Below are 21,970 nucleotides of genomic sequence, written 5' to 3'. Positions count from 1 at the left end.
GGGGGGATGACATCCCTGGAGTTCAATAAGCTTCAGATTTTTAGTAGTATTTGCGGTTTTATGCTTTGTTTTTAAATGAGCTCAAAGCATAAACTGTAATTGCTTTTCCCACTGCACATGAAGGGAAACAATCTTCCCTGCAGCAGATAACTATCATTTTAGATTACTGATCTTTTCTACCAGCTTTGTGTCCTCTGTTGTGATAGCTAACTCATTACTTGAGCTCACGGAGAAGGGAAGCAGCAAGAACAGCATGCTGAGAGTATGGTCCACCTCCCACACTGCTTTCAGATAGATCCCTCTTTTCCTATGGTTACCTGAGCTGTCTCTTGGTTATTACATGCACCTATACATATAAATGTGTATCTGTTCCCACATACAATGCATTCTCTGAAATAGTTCACAAATGATTAGGTGTTAAATTTCTTTGGGGGCATTATTATTCACATTTCGAATTTCCCATTCCAAATTCTGAAATATTCATAGATGTAGACACACTCTTACATTTGTTTTAAACAGGGAAGTTCCCGGTCTGCACATCTGGGGATTACATACAAGCTCCTGAATAAGCAGAAACTAATTACAATGAATAAAGAAAAAAAAAAAAAAAAAAAAAAAAAAAAAGATTTGAAGGTTGTTACTCCTGAGAAGAAAAAGTTCTTAGTATTTATCAGAATGGGGATTTTGAGGTCTGGTTCTTAGAAGCTCTAAAAATAGAACAATATGTAGACTTACACTTAAGTGATTTCTATTAAGAGAGAAAAATACATTAATGAGAACATATGAACCATTTACAATAAATTATACAGGGTCAACACAGAGATGAAGAAATTCTAAACCCAAGAGAGCACGTATGGAAAACTAACAAAAACTTAATTTCAAAAAGATGAGGACAAAAATATTCTGTTCCACAAGCAGAGTATACGTCAGTAGAGTATCTTCTAAGTGCTGGAGTGAATTTCAAACAGGACAGAAAGCAGGACTCTCAAAACCAAAGAGATACGATTTCTCTGGGCTGGATGATGCAGCCCAGTATGATTCAGAGACACAATACTAAGGACTGCACCTTCCTCTGGCTACTGTCTTTTGAACAAAGCATTTGTATTATAATTTAACAATTTTCTGACTTTAGTTTTGATGGGGTATGTATTGAACAACAGCTTGAATACATGGGTTAACACAGAGATTAACATAAAGATGAGCTCACTAAAAGCCTTTTGCTGGGACAATTCTCTGTTGGATGGAAAGCTTGCAGGTCCCAGCGTGTGTTCTCTGATGCAAAGATAAGCTGCTTTTTTCACTCAGAATTTTTTTAAAAAATAATTTAAATTCTTTCATTAAAGGTGATTTATTTATTCATTTTTCCCTATGGTTTTGATGTGAAATATGCTGTAGACAATTACATATGAATACGTATATATGTGAACACACATATTGCATTCATGTGCTTTTAAGGCTGCTTCACATTATAGATCATAGCAGAGGAAAATGATTCCTCTCTTTACTTCCATTTTTAACAGTCTGGACACTATTTGTATTTAATTTCTTCAAATGTGCAGGACAGTTAATTATACAAGGAATGTGACAGTAGTGTCATGCAGTATCTTCTGTGTTCCCGGTGATTATGGCTGTATATTGTATGAAGATGTTAGTCTAACATAGCTTACCTCATTATCCATTCTTCTTATGATCTTACATTTTGTGGATCTTTCTTACAATCAACAGTGTTATAAATACATGTACCCACAAGTGCTAGCAATTTAAAGAACATTTTCATACTTGATCTTTCTCAGTTTTTCTGGGTAAAGTCCAGACACATCCACAGCTGATGTGAACTACCACCACTTCATTGCATCTGCTACTTTTAATGAAGTTCCTGCAACCTAAACCTGCCAAGAAGCCCGTTCCTGCATCCCTCTATTCCTTGTCTGATAACTTAATTCACTTCTACCATGCATGCAGTCCAGGACCTTTGACAGCAGTACAGAAGCTATCAGCACAAGAAACTAAAGCATTCTACAAAACAGACACCAGCCAAGCCATTTTCATCGAGTAGCACTGCGCTGCTCACCTGTCATGTGAAAATTTTAGCTGCTGGGTTTGTTGTTCATGAGCATTAATCAGCAGTTTCTTCAGTAGTTCACACTGTTGGTTCAAGTGTAAATCACGGATTTCTTGCTCTTCAGCACTGTGTGTATTGATCATCTCGGACCACTCTTTAGTGTGCTGTGCCACAATCTCTTTTACCTGTAGAGAAGGAACAGCAACTTTGCCAGTGGTTCTCAGGCTCTAAGACCAACTATTACTGCTGCTGAAGATGATGTAGAGACAATCATAAAAAAAAAGATTAGAAAGAATGCAGCTAAACTGTGCAAACGAAGTTACATAAGTGAAATTGCTTCAGAGTAATGAAGCCACTGAGGACACTACACGGTGTTATAAAGACGAATATAAAGCCACCCCTAACACCTAAAGTGCCCTGAATGAATTGACTGCATTTATGCTTTTGACTGTACTAACATTATTTTAAAACCTTCTCTAACACCAAGTTCATTATAAAATGCTTCCATATTCCTAGTTGTAAGGAAAAAAAAAGAAGAATATTGAAAGTAGCAATGGAAAAACCTAGTGAGTGGGACTTCTCTGAGGGCTTAAATACAGTCTTTGATTTTGTGAGACAGCTCTACAAACAGATAGTTCACAGAGACATCCTGTATTTAATACAACCTGAATCTTAGGATAGGTTACGTATCTTTGTTTTATATTCATTAAGGCAGCAGGGAATCTGACAAGCATTCTTCTTTTGCTTATCTCCCAATACTCACAAGAAAAAAAGAGATTAAAGTTTTGGAAAGTTCCCAAGACACAATTTGAAGAAGTCTAAATCACTAGAGTTGTTGTTATAATAGTATATTACACTCAATGATTTAGAAAAGAAGCTAATAGAAAGATATACTTTATTATCCTTTAATAATCAGCTTTAGGTATTTTGACAAGCTATCCCACTTTTCCATAAATGGTATACAAAATGTGCTTCACAAAAAATAAACCTATTTTCAGGTACTAATTTCAAGTGCTGCTATGGTAACTAATCACATTTGGGTCATCTTCTATGAAAGCTAAACATTACTCTTCAAATCAAAAATTGCCACCATCTTGCTCAAAAAGTGAGTGATTGATGCCAGCGTTTCAGGTGTGGGCCCACAGAAGCTCTGCATAATGCAGAGCTGACCTTCCTACACACACTGGCGATGGTGAAAGAAGAGGGGGCTTGAAAAGACCCAGTCCCCATTCTGCCCTGGAAAGGCCTCTCTGAAGGCCACCCTACAGAAAGGACACATGCAATAAAGCTGGATACATAATAATAAAAAAAAAAAGAGCAAGTAATTTTCTAGTAGATCTGTGTGACTACCACTACATGAAAAACAGACCTGCATTTAACTACAGTTAAATAGATGTTTCATATCAAAACAGATAAGATGTGAAGCAGAAGCAGCTGCAGGTGAGCTACCTGTAATTTTCTGCAGCTGTCATTAAAAAAAAAAAAAAAAAAAAAAAAAAGCACTTTGAGGGAGGACATTGGTAAGACCAATACAGGCTTAATTCAACAGGATATTTAAGTGTGAATGTTCCTCCAGAAAAAAGAGTCATACTTAATTTTGTGCATGTGGGTAAGCATACTACTAAAACAGAACCTGTGAAGCAATAGAAGCACTGAAGGATGTGGAGCTGTTAGTGGGAGTAATAGCTTTAATAAGAAGTTCCTAAGGCAGTACTGCCTTTGTAGCCAGAAAAACATAAAGATTTGGTTTTAAATTGGGTCAAAAGAAATGTTTGGAAGTTGTTAAGGAAAAAGCACTTATCTTTCAGGTGGAATTTCTGAAAGGTTAAGGGGCAGGCACTCCAACTCACCTCTAGCACTTATTATGGCACTTACGTTAGGACCAAGTTTAGTCTAAGCTCCCTGTAACAGTGATGAGGAAAATGGGAGAGATTCACAGCAGGATTCATCACACCTACAGATTAAACACTCTCTGGAGATGTCCCTCTAATATTTATAGGGCCTCATGCAACTAGACACTTCGGTTATGCATTTCCTCTCAATACTGATCATTTGGCTTACCCCCAGGGAGACTTGGAGTCCACTTCAGTGGAGCTAAAAGTTAGCCACTGATGAAGTTTTGGGGAACACCCATTCTTTTTTTATTTATTATTTACTTTCAGCACAGAGTATCCATATGGATTCAGCTTCATCCATGACTTGGAGAAAAATGATTCAGGTAGATCCAAAGTCCTTGGTAACTGAGTGTAATTGGGACCACAGCAGAAAATGGACCATGCACTCAGAAAACTTCTATTGTCACAATGTTAGAAAGTATTAATGTTTAGAAAATAATAATGTAATTATGAGACCCATGATGCAGGCAGAGCCAGCAGCAAATCATGTACCATATACCTTGGCACAGGAGCCAACACATGGTTTGCTACAAAGATTTGTGATTCAAATTACCTTCCTACAGAGGATACCCTGACTAGCCTCTGTCCCCTTTCAAAAGTCAATAAAACTGTAGCAGGCACTGCGAGAGAGCTGTCCGAGTAATCTCCTCCCTCACTTGCTGTTGTGTGACTCTTCCATACAGACAGTCGCTTGGGACTGGGTTTCAGACTACTTCAAATTCCCAGAAAGTGCAGGGGATATTAACATATGAGATCTGATTCCTAGTCACAGTAAGGCTGTTCTACATTGACCTAGAAGGACAGGCATGCGTCCAAGGAAATAAAAGAGTTTGCTTTTATTTAGTGTCTTCACCTTGTACAGGTAAAGCAAACAAACTTCACATAAAAAAGAATTGTGACTCAATAAAACAGTAAAACAAATAAATGCATAAATAGTGGAAACCTTGGTGAAAGCAAATAGTCTGTGACTTCGGCACAAAGAGCTTCTACAAAGCCCAAATAAATACAGAGAAGGAAAGAATCAAGTGCCCATTACAAATGTTTAAAGTGATCACAGTTTTAAAATGGTTGATATATACACTACAAGAACTTGAAGGCAGAAATCCTACATCTCAGGTACACTGGTAGCAAAGAAGAAAACCCCAAGGAGACTTAGGCATGGCAGTACTCTTAAGTATTTAATTTGAAAATACAGGAAATAAGAATAGAAAATTGCTTCTGTTCATGGACAGAAATGCTACTGATGTGCTACTAATTTCAAAATCAGCATGCAATCTAAGTGGCAGGTATGGCACCTTGTAAGATGAGTTTTTCTCTTGGGGCGGGAAAGAAAAGGAGGATTTCTTTTTTTTTTTTTTTTCTTTTTTTTTTTAAATATCCTGCAAGCTAGAAGTCTTATTTCAGTAAAGGCAAAATATAACTTGATGAGTAGGATACACAGGATTTGCCGAACAATAGTTACAAGATTTGAAATACTCAATTTGACTCAGATTCAGATGACCTTAGAACTCAAGACTATTAAATCATCTGAAATCAAATTTTGCCACAGATCTGTGATACACTTCAAAGTTTAGATGTAATAAATTCAACATACATCCTTGCTTTCTTTCAATTTATTAACATTGCAGTTAAAATGGCTGTTTCAATTGGGCTGCGTTCTTGTCCTACTTTCTGCTATTAAGGTAGTGTTGCTTACCAAAAAGATAAAAAATAAAATAAAAAATTAGCTAACTTCACTCTTCTCTGCTCTACAAACTGTGTTTGTAATCCTGTTCTTTCATCTGTTCCTACACTGTGCCTAAGAGACTAATTAATATGTTGATAAGGAACTTTCTTTTGCGCAGGATTTATGCAAGATGTTTGTTTAGTCACTAAGTTCAAGCAGGAATAATCTTTGAAGTAATCTTTCTTTTTCCTTCTTTTCATCCTCTGCCTGTGTGATGCTGGGACCTACTTTTCTAATGCAGAAGAGTAATTTGTGTCTGCTATGGTAACTGTGTGAAGAACACATTGGGACATTCAGATCTAATTTAAATATTTTATGCCAAATTGGGCTGGACGTTTCCTCATGACAAGAAGACTTTTGGAGATGAAAAGGCACTTTGGTGCTAAAAGTGTGCATGCACATTTTGACACAGAGCTACACTGAAGGACATGAGCTGTAATTAAAGCTGAATTATGGTACAACCCAATTTCATATTACTGGGCCAAATACTGAGAAATGCTGAACAACTGTTAATTAATCAAACTCCCAGTATATCAGTGTAATGCATTCAGCATCTGAGAATTTCATCTAATCATGCACCTACGTTCATCTATAACAAAAGATAATTTCCCTATGGTCTTGAGCACTGTTTTTTAACTTGTTGCTTGTAACGCTGTGAACGATCTCTGGGAATAATTCAAGGGTCCACACATAGCAACTGAAACAAAAGAAATCTGTGAGAATACTAAAATTGGTACATAATGTGGAAAATTTTGATGGAACCACAGCAAGCAAAATATTGAAAATCACTGACCTAGAGCAAACCACAGAGGTAGATATCTTACAGAGGAATTCTTCAGAAATTTTCCAACATAGAGAGGCTTGGCATTTCAAAGGAGCTTAAATTTAACTCTCTTTGGAAAATGTCATCCTAAAACATGACATGGGAGTGGAAAACACCAACCTTTTTTCCAGATACGGATTATAATTCAAACAAACTCTTTTGAAAGCAGGATTTTAAAAGGAACAGACCTCAGACATTGCATATATTTGTGGAAAGGGGAAACATGAGTCACATTTATCAGGTCTGGAAGATTAATGAACACTTGGATGGTCCTCGTGTACAAATCAGATATCTTAACTCCAGACTGCCAGTGATACAAGCTGAGATCACAGCAAAGAATTTTCTACACAATATAACTTAAAATGAGTTTTGGAGCTCACGTCTGGATGATGGAGACTTAGTGCTCCTCAGAGAGTTTTTTCACTAAGAAATAGATGAATTATCTTTTTAAAGTTGTCAACAAATCTGCTTTAATTAAGAAAACAATTCCGGGCTTTTCATAGCAGAAGGAGATAGGAAGATGAGAAAGACACACCAGGTTTTTTTTCCATGTGGTCCTAAATCTTTGGCTGAAGAGGCAACAACAAGGAACGATCCTCATTTAGAAGACCAGGATTTTCTCCACATGAAATAATACCAAAGAATAAAATTAGGAGAAGAAAAGATGAAAATAACCTTAATTCTGTAGTTTCAAAGATGTGGCTGCTTTTGTTTGTATTTTCTATGCTCGTCTGATTCATTTCATGTGTTTCAGCTTTTACATTAACACTCCTGCTTACTTACTGTGTTTAGTCTCCTGCACACTTCTTTCCCCAGACCATTTTGTACATGGGTGTGTCTTCTAGTATACCTGCCACCTTCTAGTTTGAATATCTTTTAGAAACTTGAAAGCATGTCAATGAGTCGTAGGTAAAACTTTCAAAGAAAATGTGCAGTCAGTGAGCATAGTGATAGTATAGCGTTACAGAGGAAGTAGGTTTGTACAACTCAACACGAATGATGAATCACAGCTTGAAAACAGCTTTTTCAAATGAACTGAGGTTGGGCCTCTGAGTACTTCTATTCTCCAGCACCTTGGAGAAAACAATATAACTAATCCCTGGAGGAAAAAAAAAAAAAAAAAGAAGGTGGCACTTGGCTCAAGAGCAACCTGGTCTTCTGCTTCTTTAGGAGACAGACTAGCAAGTGTTGTCCATGGTGACAAAGATGGAAAATGAGAAAGAAACTTTTATGTACGTATTCTGGGAATGTATTGAATACCCAGATTTCATATAGCTTATTTTTTGCTTCTTTGTTTAGCTAAAACTGACACAAATGGACTCAAATGACCAGTTTTGCCGCATGAGGCATGCATATGGTGCTTTCTTCAATAATTGTTAAATGGCAGGAAATTGATGTTGCTTTTTAAATATTTTTTGAAGAAACACTTTTAGACACTCAATTACTCCTATTCTTTTTGACATATTATTATTGCCAAAAATCATTCATATGCTTCCAAGAAAATTAACTACCATGTGGGTCTCAAAATCTCTATTTCAGATGATGCATGTGTTAAAATTGGCTGTTTGCTTACCTTAGATTTGTGATCTGATGTTAGTGCCTGAATTTTAATTTCAGTTTCTTTCTTCAATTCAACACAATTACTTCCTCTAAAAAAAGCAAAATTGAAAATGTGTGCCACAAGTTAAACATCTTCCCATTCAGTCAGCTCTTACTAATTAAAATGTTAATCAATGTTGAAGTGCTACAGCGTATTGGAATGAAATTATTTCTTCTGGCAATTTATTCACAACTTACAAAATATTGTTGGATTAATGATCATTCAATTCAAACACCACACAATTAATTCTAGATTGGCCCCGCAATTATTCTGTTGCTGAGGATATGTCAAACATCTCCATTTATAGTACTCAGTTTCTTTTTCCTTGCTAAGATAATCCAGCTTCTGCCTGAAAACTTACAGACATACACATTACCTTGCCGTGATTTTATCCTCTGGTTTAAAAGTCATTTTTGTTACTGTTTTAGTTCAAGCCAGAGAAAAAGAAGTCAGTTGAATAACTGTCTCACGGGGCAATTTGGACATACTGAATTTGAAAGTCTCAGTACTCCGTGGTGGGAAAACAGAATTAAAAGTGTAGCAAAGAAGGGGTCCCATACAGATGAATCCAAGCATTATTTACCTTATATGAATTGCAGAATAACAATCTTGAAGACAGCCCTTGCTCCTGCAATAGGCTGAATACAGCATGGCCTTTGTGACCAGGTTAAGTTAACAGCGTGTTGAATGTAAGTTGCAAAGTTTGTTTTGAGCAGGAGGAAGACTGTGATTCCAAGGAACAGGCTGGTAAAACGGCTGCAGAGGGCCCATGCTGAAGCCCCCCTGACATGCCTGGAGATGGATGACTTCTACCTCTCAGCCACAGAATTTCCTTCACTAAAGATCATTATCTGGGCTGTGTACTGGGTAGGGTGGATGCACAGCAAAACTATTACTTTGCAACTACAACAGCAGTTCCAATTACTATCTCACCAAAGTCCATGAATTTTTACAGGCTCCATCTGACAAGCTCCATCTTTACCTATCTAGTTGTTCCCTTTTGTGCAGTAAAAGGTTTTTAGAACAGAATACAAATTCACACATTGCTAGTCTCAGTTTTTCAGTTTGTAATAATAAAATAAATTTAGAGGAGTCTACTCTGAGATCACTGTAGTAGTTCTGTGATGGATCATCTGCTGATGTAAAATGATGTAATGCCACTGAGTGGATGGAGGTGCATTCATTTTATAATCTGAAGCTGGCCCTAATAAAAACGGTTATTTCTTGACTGCTGTAACATTAATCCATGTTTGCTCTAGAAAAGGAGATTAATGAAACTCTGAACAAGTTTACATCCTGTTTTAATATCAAAGTACTGCTAAACTTATGGAAATTAGCTGAAAACTTTATCATCAAACAGTACCAGGAAAGCCCCTACTGAAAAGAGTAGTGTTATGTGCCTTGAGTTCCCAAGGGCCATCAGAACGACTAGTCATTCATTTTCTGGTTGCAGCAGGAAAATTTTTGTAAAGATTTTTAATACTCGTTTGACACTTTGGAAGTAATAAAGCCATAGGGACAGGTTCTTACCATAGTTACCTCTGCCTGATTAAGAAACGGCTGCAAAGAAAGAGTCTTTGCTTATGCACTTGTGTATCAGCTGTGATCAGAATCTGGCTCTAATTCATATATGATTTGTCACACACTATGAAAAAGAGTGTTCCTTAGGGGAATTAAACATATTTTTATCCCAAATTAGCCTAGCTCGTCCAATCACCAGATTTTTCAGAATCCCAGTCATCAACCAGTTGAGCCCTTCTCTGGAAATGTAGCTTTATTCACATCTGAGGGAAACCTTCAAGCCACGCTGGACATAACTAGAGTTGTCCACAACTGCAGTGACATACAGGATTAAGCTGTCAAGTCACAGCTGGTGATAAATACCCAGAAATGGTTCAATACAATGTAACTTGTCCACACTCACGCACACATATACACTTGGATAGCCTTGATAAATCAGAGGGATCTCTGTGTGTCCCTCAAACTCCATTTCACAGTGGGAACACAAGCATATATATCTCCATAGGCCTCCCCAAAGATTTGTGAGCATTTCAAATGTACAACAGAATTAGCACAGGGAGCAAAATCCTGTCCATCTGTTGGTGAATTAGCATGTGATTAAAATTTTTACTTTGCTGAACATTATGCAGTTGACATTTTGTCACACCATGTGGCAGAAATGGACCACAAAACACTGCACAACAAATCAGAAGAGAAACTATTCTATATACCTATCAAAAAGGCTTTTTTTTTTTTTTTTTTTTTTTAGGAAGTGTCAAGTATCTGGCAATTTAAATATGACTACCTTAAAAACACATTTTACGTGCTCATTTACAACTTTTATTGGCTTGTAAAGGCTTCAAAATAATAGCCAAGGAAACGGAACACATCCTATACTCACTGAACCCAAGATCCCTTGTTCATCGGATTGTTTCAGTTCAAAAGAGTGTTCAAGTGTCAGCCAGTGCATCCACTTTAAAAGCACACCCTGAAAGACACTATCCAGCTGGGGTGAAGAGACCGTGTACCTAAATACCTGGCTGAATGGGGTTTGAGGGCTGCATACACAGAGACCCTGAAGCAAGCCCTTACAACACTTCGATGCTCAACTAAGTGCTTTCACAGAAAGCCTGTGCTGGCACAGGATTTTGATTTGGTTGATAATTAGATACCAGTAGTTATTTGCATAACAAGAAAGACCCATCAGATGACTGACAGCCCTGAAGTCCCCAGAAAGTATGGAGTCATGGTGAAAAATATTATCTGGCTGTGTATTGGATCTGCTTCTGAAGTAGTTATTTACAACTCTAAAAAAAAAAATAAAGTCAAAATCCAACAACGAACAAATAACTTCGCTGATAATTTAAATTTATCATGAGGGCTTTGGCATCCACAAGGGAACTGTTAAAAAAAATTAAGGGAAGACTCTGCAAGTAACCAAGCAAACGATGTCAATCTGGGAATCAAATTATCAGCTACTTTTATACTTGTCCCAATTTGGTATTATTCTCGAAAGCATTGTTACACATGGCTTTCCACTATTCACTGCCCGGAGACAACCATTACCACCTTTAATTTTGTGACATAGCCTCATTTGCTATTTTACTATGTCAGGAAGAGGCACTGGCCTCTTCTCAAGCCAACAGGATTACTGAACAACAGGAATATTCTTAGCACAGCACTGGGAAGGTTTTCTCCCTTTGATGATGGTACAATGTCTAGGGCTTAGTTCAGTGACACTGTAGTAAATGCCCTGGTTTCATTTATAAATCCAGCTATGTCAATAACCTTCTGCTGTGTTATATTCAATGGAAATTGAATCAAAGCCAAATTAAATTAATTTGTCCTGTAGTTAATCTCTCTGTTTGGTGAATTGGTCATTTTCTGGAAGAAACTACTTAGCTTAGAAGTATTTGGGTGCTTACAATTCCCCTTTCCTGGAAAAAAATCCACAACCTTTTTATAGAGTTTATGTTCACTTGTCATAATTTAGTGAAGAAAATTCTCCTTATCTTCCTTACTTAATTCTATTTCTGTTTTAAGTTTGTTCTATGGACCCCCAAATATAAAAATAAATAAATAAATAAAATACAACAACTCTGTCATTCCAAATCATAAAACAAAAAGTAATTGTGGGAGAATCCAATGCTAAAGATGCATTCATGTTCAGTATTCAGTTAGTGAGCTGGTTGCCAGTTGCTGTTTACAGATGACAACAATATGCAATTAAGGCTAACTATTAGCACAATTTTATATAGGACTAAATAATTGCTATAGGACTAAATAATTAATAATAATTGCTGCTTTAAGTCCCAATGGACTTAAAAATGGACTTTTGCAAGGCAAAACTCTATTATTTTAAACTGTTCAGGATTTAGAAGCTAGATTTTTTTCTCAAGATCAATCATTTCCTTCTGATCATTAGCAAGATTGAGGACCTCGATCAGCTCTCACTGAACACAACACTGACATTCCCTGGAGAATGCAGTGAGACCAGATCAGGCCAAAGAAATAAATATTTGAGGCAATGCCTTTGCTTTCATGCTTCACCTACTGGCAGTACAAAACTAGAGAATGGTAAAGTGAGTACAACATTTATGGCCCATGGTTAGAGCCTTCAAGCAACTCAAACTCAGTTTGATATAAAATGCTGGTTCAAGCTGCAATTAATTAATGTGAATGACAATTTTATGAATGTTTTATTCCAGAACACAAAGCATAAAAATCTATTTTAGTCTACAAAAAAAAATTTAAAATGGTATCTTACCCTTTCTTCTTGATTGCCTTCTCTAACATTTTCTCGTATGATACCTTTTCTTTATCATATTGTGCCACTACTTTGTCAATTTGTGTGCAGTGCAACTTCTGCATAGCGCTGTGCTCCTGGAAAACAGTAGGACCTTACAATTAGGTTGCTGGATTTTTAATGTTTAACTTTCTTACAGTGTAAAAATCAATGGATGAACAGATAACTTTGACAATGGAATTTAATCTGGGTTAGCCATCTGCTATTAAAGGTTCCAGATATTCCACCGTAAATGCTACAGCTTTTCTCCTTTGTTTGAAAAGTGAAAATCTGTACTAGACCTTAAAAATATGGTATATGGTTACATTGAAACAAAATAATTATGGCAAAAAATACCAACTGGTACTATACACTTAACTTCATCTTTTTGAACAAATGCCCATTTAAGTGCTAAGTTAAAAAAATAAAAATAAAAAATCAGATTTATAAGCTCAGATCATACACTTTAAATTTTCTGAGTACTGAGGAGAACAAAATTCATCCCAATCCCCTTCCTCTACATATTTCATACTGAATACAGCACTAGCTCCTAGGCCACTGCAAATCAAAAAGCTGCAAGCCCACAAACGATAGCTAAAAATCAAATAATTAACAAAAGAAAATTCTGAAGATCTGTCCTATGACCCCTAATGCAACAGCAATCTTATCATTAAGAAATTCCATCTTTTTGTAGGGCATCTTCCTTTGCAAGCAATAGTAATCAGTGAAATATGGCATTCAACTACACATGCAGACTGCTGCAAATAACCATTGTCTTTTTTTTTCTCTTTTTTTTTTTTTTTCCCCCTCCAAACAACACAGCACATGTTGACAAAGTGGACTTCACAGAGCTACTTGCAAAATATTTCACACTAGTGACAACCTGCTGTCACTACTACAGTTATGTTATTTACACTGGTGAAGTGGCAGAGGATGTTTATCCATGGAAAGAGAGGAAAAACCTTTCATAATGAAAAGATGGATCACTAACTCTCCCAATTGGGTCTAGCGCACAGACAGTTCCTTCCCATTACAAGACTGTACTGGAAACAACACTCTTAGCACTTACACATAGACTTCATTATTAAACTTGACTTCATATTCTCCTTTAACAGCTGTTCGTGAGGCAAATATTTAACTACAGCTGAGAGCACTAAATATTGAAATTACATTATAATATGAAAAATTTTTGTTAATTTACATTATTTTATTAATATTCAATCGCTCCACATTTTATCTAATCATGACAAAAAGTCTTGCATTAATTAATATGGCCTCTTACCAGGACTTTATCTCTATTTTGCTTTTTATAGCTCGTTTTGAAGTTATGCTACCCTTGCTATTCTACTGCTCTTTGTTGTTATTTTCTATACACCTGTGTTTGCCTTATCACTGTTTCTTCCTTTAAAAATACTAATTAAAGACTTTTGCATTCACTTTTACTAAAATGCTAATACAAATGTTGCGATGCTTTAAAAAACATGGCACTGGGATGTATGCAAGCACTCCAACATCTGCTAAGCACTCCCCCAGGGAACATATACAACTCCTGAATTTTATACTTAAGAGTGGAGAATTGAATTTTCTGTTCTACGAAGGATTTAAAAGGAAACAAATAGACTCCATCAACATTAAAGCATGCCAGCCTCACCAGGGAGTATCTACACTGACTAACCATGTAGAACAAAATATGGGCAGTAAAAAGAATGGCATAAGCTTGACAGCACAACAATGCCACAGGTGAAGTTTAGGAGAGTGTCTAATTGTCCAACTACACACTCTCCCCAAGTCTTAAAGAACAATACAATTCCTGCTATGCAAATATTGAAAAGTATGAGACATCTGCATGCTCATGCGGCACTTCTGCATAATCTGCACATCACTTAAAACTAGAATATCTGCTTTTACCTAAGGACAACCATGATTTAAGCCTTATCTCTATCACAAACCCAGTGTAACCTTTTGCAGAGACTCGCCTCTGATGCCACTGCTCCAAGACAACTCTATCTTACATATGAAACAGACATATTGCAGACCATATCCTTGCTCCCATTTCCTTCCTCCTGCCCACCCAATTCAATAAACGCGAATATGAGCACAAATATAAACAAAGCTGGAAGAGGAAGATGGCCTACTGTGAGCCACTGCATGGAAGGCACGGAGTACTGGAAGTCAGCACCATACCAGAAATCTCTTGAACTACATGACCTTCAAACCCTGGAACAGTATTTAAAATGGTTTAGCTGATGTGAGTTTGTTTTTCTGTCTGTGTTCAAAGGAAAATTCATTACTGCTAGCTGTTGCATCCAAAACTGTCAAGATTCTATGAAATATGAGTAATATCTTAAAACACTTTCTCAGTATACTTTGTTTTCAGATGCAAAATTTCAGGCAGAAAAAATCTCGATTGATTCAGAATGTGTTTGCAGATAAAGCTCTTCTCAGCTAGATCTCTCATGATTTTCTTTTTTGAATTTGCATTTTGAATTCACGTATTTTACACAGACATATTTAAAAATAGCACTTAATGATTATACTGAAAATTGAAGCCATGGTTCAGATGGGGCTCTGGGTGGTCAACTAACTGATACAAAAAGATGCAAATCAGAGCGAGACTATGGAAAAAAAAGAAAAGAATCATATATAGTTCCATTAAAAGGAATGTAAAGAAACTCAAAATTCCACCTCTTGAAGAGAAGAAAAAGTAAGTTCTTATGATACAAACTGTTATTCCTACATGGTATCTCCCTGATGTAACATTAAAACTCCTTTATACAACTGAAAACTGAAGTACCGAAGTACGGAAGACTCTCATTAAAGAATACCAAAATGATAAAATGACAAAAAAACTATTATTTCCAAATTCACAATTCCTTTTACAAAACTTTATTCATCTAGAGCCCCATATCATTTGTACTGTCTCTTCTGCGCTACAAAGAGACTAAAGTTACTTAAAGGACTGTAGGCAGAAACCGCTGTGTTTCAAAAGCTGTCCAGAGTTTTTAAACATTTCTACAATATGCAGAAGTGGCTGGACATATTATTTTAACAACATCAAAAGCAAAGATTACTAAACCTAGGATTCAAGACGAAGTTATTCTTAATATGGATTTTTAAAATGGTAATCATTACACAAACTTGCCACTATTTTTCAGATGTCAAACAAAACAAGGATTGTAGTATAAGAGGCAATTTCAGTTTCAGAGTCAGTGTGCCGGTATAGCTTCTCTGGTTCAGAAAAAGCATCTGAGTTCTGCAACAGAGCTGTTGAATCAGTTTTTGAACCCAATCCTTTGCTTAGTTTGTAGCCTGGGTAAGAACAGAGAGACTTGTATAGGGGAGAGTGAACTTAATAGAAGCACAGGACTTGTTGTGAAACCTTGTGATACGGTTTAGTGGAGGACTTGTTAGTGTTAGGTCAGAGGTTGGACTCGATGATCTTGAGGTCTCTTCCAACCCAGACAATTCTGTGATTCTGTGTAATTGTCACTCTCCAGTGCTCACTACAGTTTTTTCTGCCTTTAATCTCTACTCAATCTCCCTTGCTGTATTATTCCCTTACAATTCTTATGTATTTCTCTGAAAACATTCTGCCTTTACAGAGCTTTGAATATGTTCCCTTTACATCACTCTGTCCTGAGTGAAATCTCCACTCTTCACTATTCATACACTTCATGAAATCCAAAATTCTGCATTCTTTGGCAAGCCACTAAATCTGACATCAGGGAATGGGCAAATTTAACTTCATCTGTCACAGAATGTCTGTGTTGTAATGATGATACTAAGAACAGTGGTCTTCTTGCAACCTTATGACCTCTATCAGGAGAACAGACAAGATCAGAGAAGAGGAATTGGAAGGGACCAACAAAGATCATCAAGTCCATCTGCCTGACCACTACAGGGCTAAACAAAAGTTAAAGCATATTATTAAGAGCATTTTCCAAATGCCTCTTGAATATGGACAGACGTGACCAGATGTCTTATTTTTCCCATATGAAAGTGAAAAAAGTAACAGTAAAGATTGTAATTCCTGTCCAGGCATCTTATATAAAAATTTACTGGTGCCAGGCTTTTCAGAATACAATACTCTTTGGCTTTGTACTTCTTTGATCCTATCTTTCTTTTTATTTTCAACAGTTCAATGTTTCAGCCATTTTCACTCTGGCAGCATAATAAAATTCTCTCATTCCTCTACATATTACTATTAATCTGTTTTTCCTACATGGCATAGCTCCTTGCAACTGTTGTACCCTGTACACATACACACACCCCACATATGGTGACCACATTTTATGGTTTTGTTATTAACTAATTTTTAAGAGAATATTTATAATTATTTAAGTCAGTGACCATTCATACTCAAAATCTGAGGAGGCATTTCTAAGGAATGCAGAGTGCAAAACTGGCCAGACCTGTGATGTGCAGGAGAGGGATAAATGGATTAATACCTTTTGAAAGGAACTATTTAAACCTCCTTTCTTCAAGATCTCCTGAAGATGAGGTGACCACTTGTATTATTGTGCCTTCAATATTCATCATACTGAGAAGTTGAAATAACCACAGAATTATGCCATACAGACCTGGCAGACAGGGCCACTTTTCAAAAGCCCTCTAAATGCCTAATCGACTAAGCTGCAGAGAAGCCCCTGGGTTCATAACCCACCTGCCCCCCCAAAAAAAAACACAATTTTTCCACTGGGCCTTCTGTGCTGGAGAGTTTTACATCCTTCCTGTACCCTTGGCATCAATGCTGTACTGTAGGGGGTACAAAAGTAATTCTGGTAATTAATCTGGAAACGTGGTGCCTGTAACTGTCCTATACATTCACAAACCAGAGACTGACAATACTATGTGTGTTTTCCTACAGAGCAACAAACCTCTGCCTGCCACCATTTCAGCAGAGCTGTTAATACTTCTCTACACCGAGTGGATGCTATCAGTGACGAGGACCCTTACTTCTGCCATTTCCTTAGCTACCTCTGCCCAGGGCTATCAGTTTAGCTCCAACACTGCTTCACTGCTGCAATCATAGCCCCTTCCTCTCCCACCCCTCTCTTCCACACATTCATGCATGAATTTTCCATAATGAATTTTCCAGAAGGACAATTTTAGACAGAGAAGGGGGTTGGGCTTTTTTTTTCTTTTTTTTTTTTTTTTTTTTTCCCTTAAACAACATGAACATGTTTTTTTGTTTTTACTTATTCCTCCAGATCTCAGGAGTGTCTGTGGTTAAGTGAGAGCCAGCCTACTCCTGGAACTTCTAAGTTCAATGTGCTTAATGCAAAGGCTTTCTCTAACTGATCATGGCTAACTGACTGCATAGCTCTCCTGCTCCCTCACAGCTTATAAAATGCATTAAGAACACTGATGAGTACACAAAGCACTTTCCCAAGATCATCTCTGAGCTGCTATAGTCATACATTTCTGCTCAGATTCTCTTCTTCAAATTCAAGAAGTTGCCCTTTCCAGGTTCTTTAGCAAGACATGCTCTAGACAGGCACTTCCTTGTTAGGACAGACTTGTACTCACTCAGCTTGTACTTGAAAGCAGCAGGACACAGGCTGGCTCAGACCAAAAATAGCTGTGCTTGAGCTAATGCTGAAAGTTCTTCTGAGTGCACAGCATCTTCAGATTGTGGCCGGCAATTGTTCCCCCAGATTAGAGGGAGCAAGTGCAAGCCTGAACAAATGAATCAATTTTTTAACATTAGCCAGCGCAGCGTTGGCTAAGATATCCTTACACTGCTGTGTCACATACATAAGGGATATATATCATTGAGTATGGCTGTTTGCTACATAACCATGGTGCCATTTTCATTTGCAAGATGTTGCTACCCCTGACTACTGGGATGTTGTCCAGTGAAAGAGAAAGTAAATGTTTAAAAATGAGAAGCCTAGAAGAAGGTCTAGAAGCTGCCCATGACATAATGACTCAGGTAAGAACAACCCATACTTGTAAGATAATCACAGCTGTCCATCATTATGAGACAGAAGTGCTACTTTTGACATGGGTGACACACACTTTTTCATGAGCATTGGCTTTGTAAACAACACTAAAATGGAGCAATCACTCATTGCCTTCTGCACGCAGCCAATACGGGGTGCTGAAGTTAACTATTTTCTTATACTGCTTTTGATAATAGGAGCCCAAAAAAAGTGTTGATTATTCGAAGTATTTTCTTCACGCTTAATTGCACAGACATAGTACTCCATGTCCAAACAATAGTCATGAAAAGAAACACAGTAATATTAAAAAAGGTCCAGACATTACTACACTAGGTCAGATTTGCAATTTAATCTGCAATCAAAAAGAACAAAGGAGTAACTGCTCTAAAAGTGAGAAAGGATTTGTATGCATTGATAAAATTGAGAATAGTTTCTTCACTTCTTTTGCCATTGTTTGAAACAAGACTAATGGATTCCTAATGAGAACGGGCGGGAGAAAATGGGCCATGATTTTCTAATGTAAAGTATATTTGTGACACTGTTGTATTTGGGATATCACTACCAACAGTATCAAGCAAAAAGCTAACTATAAAGTGGTAATATATATGTGAGATGGAATAGCACATCTCATTTTTTTCACTTACACATTCCAGTTCTGTTTGACAATTTTGCAGTTTCTCCACTGTCTGTCTTTGATGCAGCATCCCCTCACATCATTACTGCTTTTCTTCCAAGCTGCCTACCAATATGTCATGAAAGAGGGAGCTAGGTAAAATCATTATCTGGAAAAGGTGAGCTTTGGATGCTTAAATGGGTCAAACAAAAGCACACCAAAAACTCAGGGAGACATAAAAGGGTTGCTAAAGGGAAAATTAACTTACTGGATCATATTTCAGTACACTTAAAACAGATACGCCCTTTCTTGGTGGTCCAAATACCATTCCTTAGTTTTTCTTTTCATTTTAATTAGGAGCTGCCTATGCTAGTGAGCGCTGCAATTTATTTCAATTAGAGTGTGTTGCTCAGAGAGCTTTTCATGATCATACCTTTGCATGCTTCTTCTTTAAGGCATTCAGCTCTTTCTGCTGTTTCTTTAAATGCTTTATGTAAGCCTACAAAAAGAGAAGTTGGATCAATTTTTCTGTGGTCATATTAACTGTAGCCAGATAAAAACCTGGCTACTTAAAACAAACAATTAGGAACATATTTTGAAAAGCTTGTGCTCATGCTTACTTTCATTTGCTTTAAATCTTCTATCTTCACTTGAGCAATAAGGTCTATACCTAGGAAGATATTGGTATGGTTTATATAAAAAAACCTTCATGCATATTACTGTATATCACACTTTTCAATATGAGTTTTACCACAGAAATCTACATTTAGGTTAGCAATTAATTACTATTTTTCACCATAAAAAAATCAGGTTAATGAGAAAAATATTCATTGACATAACAAATATACAGTTAATTTCCTTTTCAAATGCACTGCTCAGTCAATTGCCTTGAGAAAAAAGGGAGTTGGTGAGTGTATTTTAATCTCTTAAAATTTTTCACTGAAGCATCAAGACACGGCAATCTAAAAATTGGAAAAGCTTCTTTACTGAAAACACAGCAAACCATTTATACACACTAAAATAGAACTATGCAAACTTCAGAATTTCGGTAAATAGCTGAAGATTGCTCTGGCACTTCTTGTTTCGGGGGAATGTTTCTTTGGTAAGGTTGTGCATGACTACATACAGAGTTAACTAAGGTTAGATATACTTATTCTTCTTAATTTAAAACACAAAAATTGTGGGAACGAAAATTTACTGGCAGCCTGTATGTTAACAGAGGCAAACTCTGCATTTTAGTTAATACCAGGCTATTAGAAAAGGAACAATAGTACAGTCCGAGACTAAAGGAGAATTAAAAGAGGAGAAACAAAAAAATCACAGAAAGTAGAAATTCTAATGAAAATTCAATGCCACAATCAAATCTATCATGAAAGAATTAATGTACTATTTAGATGAATGAAAATATATTCTGATCTCCTGAACTGTAATGCAAACAAAACCAAATCTAATTTCATCTTTATGGTTTAATAAATGTTTTGTAACATATTATGACTTTTTTTAAAAAAAAAACAACTACTCGGCATATCCTACATGTAACCATAAATAAAAATGTCAATAGAATGCCATAAGCGCTGTAATTGGGTGGTGGTGGGGGGAGGGGTTGTTACATAAAAACATTAGATTGTTCCTAAATACAGTGCAAATTTATTTGTTTAAATGCTATTAAGAGTGTCCATGGACAGTAAGGTTTCTCCTGACTTGCAATGAACTTTCTGCTTTCTAAGGTGAATTGAACTGAGAAAAATTCAGATTCTGCAAAAGAAAAAAAAAAAAAAGAAGGGAGGGGGACTGGGGCAATCTCCTTAGGGAACAAGATTTTTCGATTCTCTTAGAAGCATGACATTTTGCTCAATTATATGGTATTAACATTAGTCTTGTGACTGAGACTGGAACAGGCTTAGGCATAGATAAATACAGAGGCTCAAGTTTTTAAAATCACTGATCACCTAACTTACTGAAAGTCACATAAGAGAACAACCTAAAAAAAACAACCAACCAAACAAAAAAACATTCTTTTCATTTGAAAACCTTCCCCAGACACCCTCTCTTGCTGGATATGTAATTTCTAATGGTAAGGTGCATTAAACATTGTAACAGTGGTAGAATTATTAAGATCTTAAAAGATCATAGAGCAAAGTAATACAAAAATAAGGCCTGGTAGGTATAAAAATGACCAGCACTGTTTTAACATGAGAGAATATGAAAAAAACCTACTTGCAAACAAGAACACACTAGTACCAAAAATCTCATTTTAAGACCAGAACTTAAACAGGGCACCACCAAGTATGCCATGTTCTAAACAAACTTCCTGAGGTTTTCATTTTAAAATGCCAACTCATTTACTTTGTTCACCAGGTCTGATTCCATGACAACCAGGAATTAGTTGCCAACCCCAGCAAATTTCATGCCCAATTAATGCTCAATACAACTAATATTTGTGCATCTTGGTGTTGATACATGAAATATTAAAACACCTTGCTGCGTAAAATAATCTGGTTTGAAGAACTTTGAAAGCATTCAGGTGCTAAAGATGACCTGTTTTATTGCCAAAAGTGACTCAGGAGAGATCACAACTTGTTTCTCAAGAGATTCCTTCACATGTTCGTATTCAGCCAAGTCTGCTTATGTTTGAGAACAAGAGCAGTTAGTACTCCTTTGCATTCCTATTGATCCTTTTGGGCCAGGGTGGATGAAAGAGAACGAATCAGGCTAATTCTTGAGGGCCATTAACAGAAATATTTATTGTGTTCCATTCAGCTGTACAAATTTGTTTTCTCACTTAATCTTCATTACCTGTGATGAGCTATGAGAAACAAATAATCCCATTTGACTCTGTAAGATGATTTTGTAGAGTGAAGAGTGTATAGTGAGAAAAAAAAATACTTATTCATTTCTAAATGAGCATATTTAATATGGGTATTTTTAACAATAAACATGCCATTTCCATAATCGCTATTCGGAGTAAAACCACACGATGAAAACATTTCTAATTGTGGGGAAATCACAACAGAATCCGAT

General features: G+C 36.5%; 1 protein-coding gene across 1 annotated transcript in view; it reads right to left on the bottom strand.

Moving 5' to 3' along the window:
• PLCB4 (phospholipase C beta 4) overlaps positions 1–21,970 on the bottom strand; it is a 201,970-nt gene that overhangs the window by 11,090 nt on the left and 168,910 nt on the right. Inside the window, exons 32-36 of the mRNA XM_084285056.1 lie at positions 19,570–19,619; positions 19,383–19,448; positions 12,374–12,489; positions 8,080–8,155; positions 2,072–2,247 (exon numbers count right to left, since the gene is read on the bottom strand). Of these exons, the coding sequence (XP_084141182.1) occupies positions 2,072–2,247; positions 8,080–8,155; positions 12,374–12,489; positions 19,383–19,448; positions 19,570–19,619 (484 nt within the window). The remainder of the gene's footprint in view (positions 1–2,071; positions 2,248–8,079; positions 8,156–12,373; positions 12,490–19,382; positions 19,449–19,569; positions 19,620–21,970) is intronic.

Source organism: Netta rufina (genome assembly GCF_964035555.1).
Source record: "Netta rufina genome assembly, chromosome: 3".
Taxonomy (NCBI): domain Eukaryota; kingdom Metazoa; phylum Chordata; class Aves; order Anseriformes; family Anatidae; genus Netta; species Netta rufina.
The sequence above is the reverse complement of the archived record's forward strand: the minus strand, read 5'-3'. Positions and strand labels throughout refer to the sequence as shown.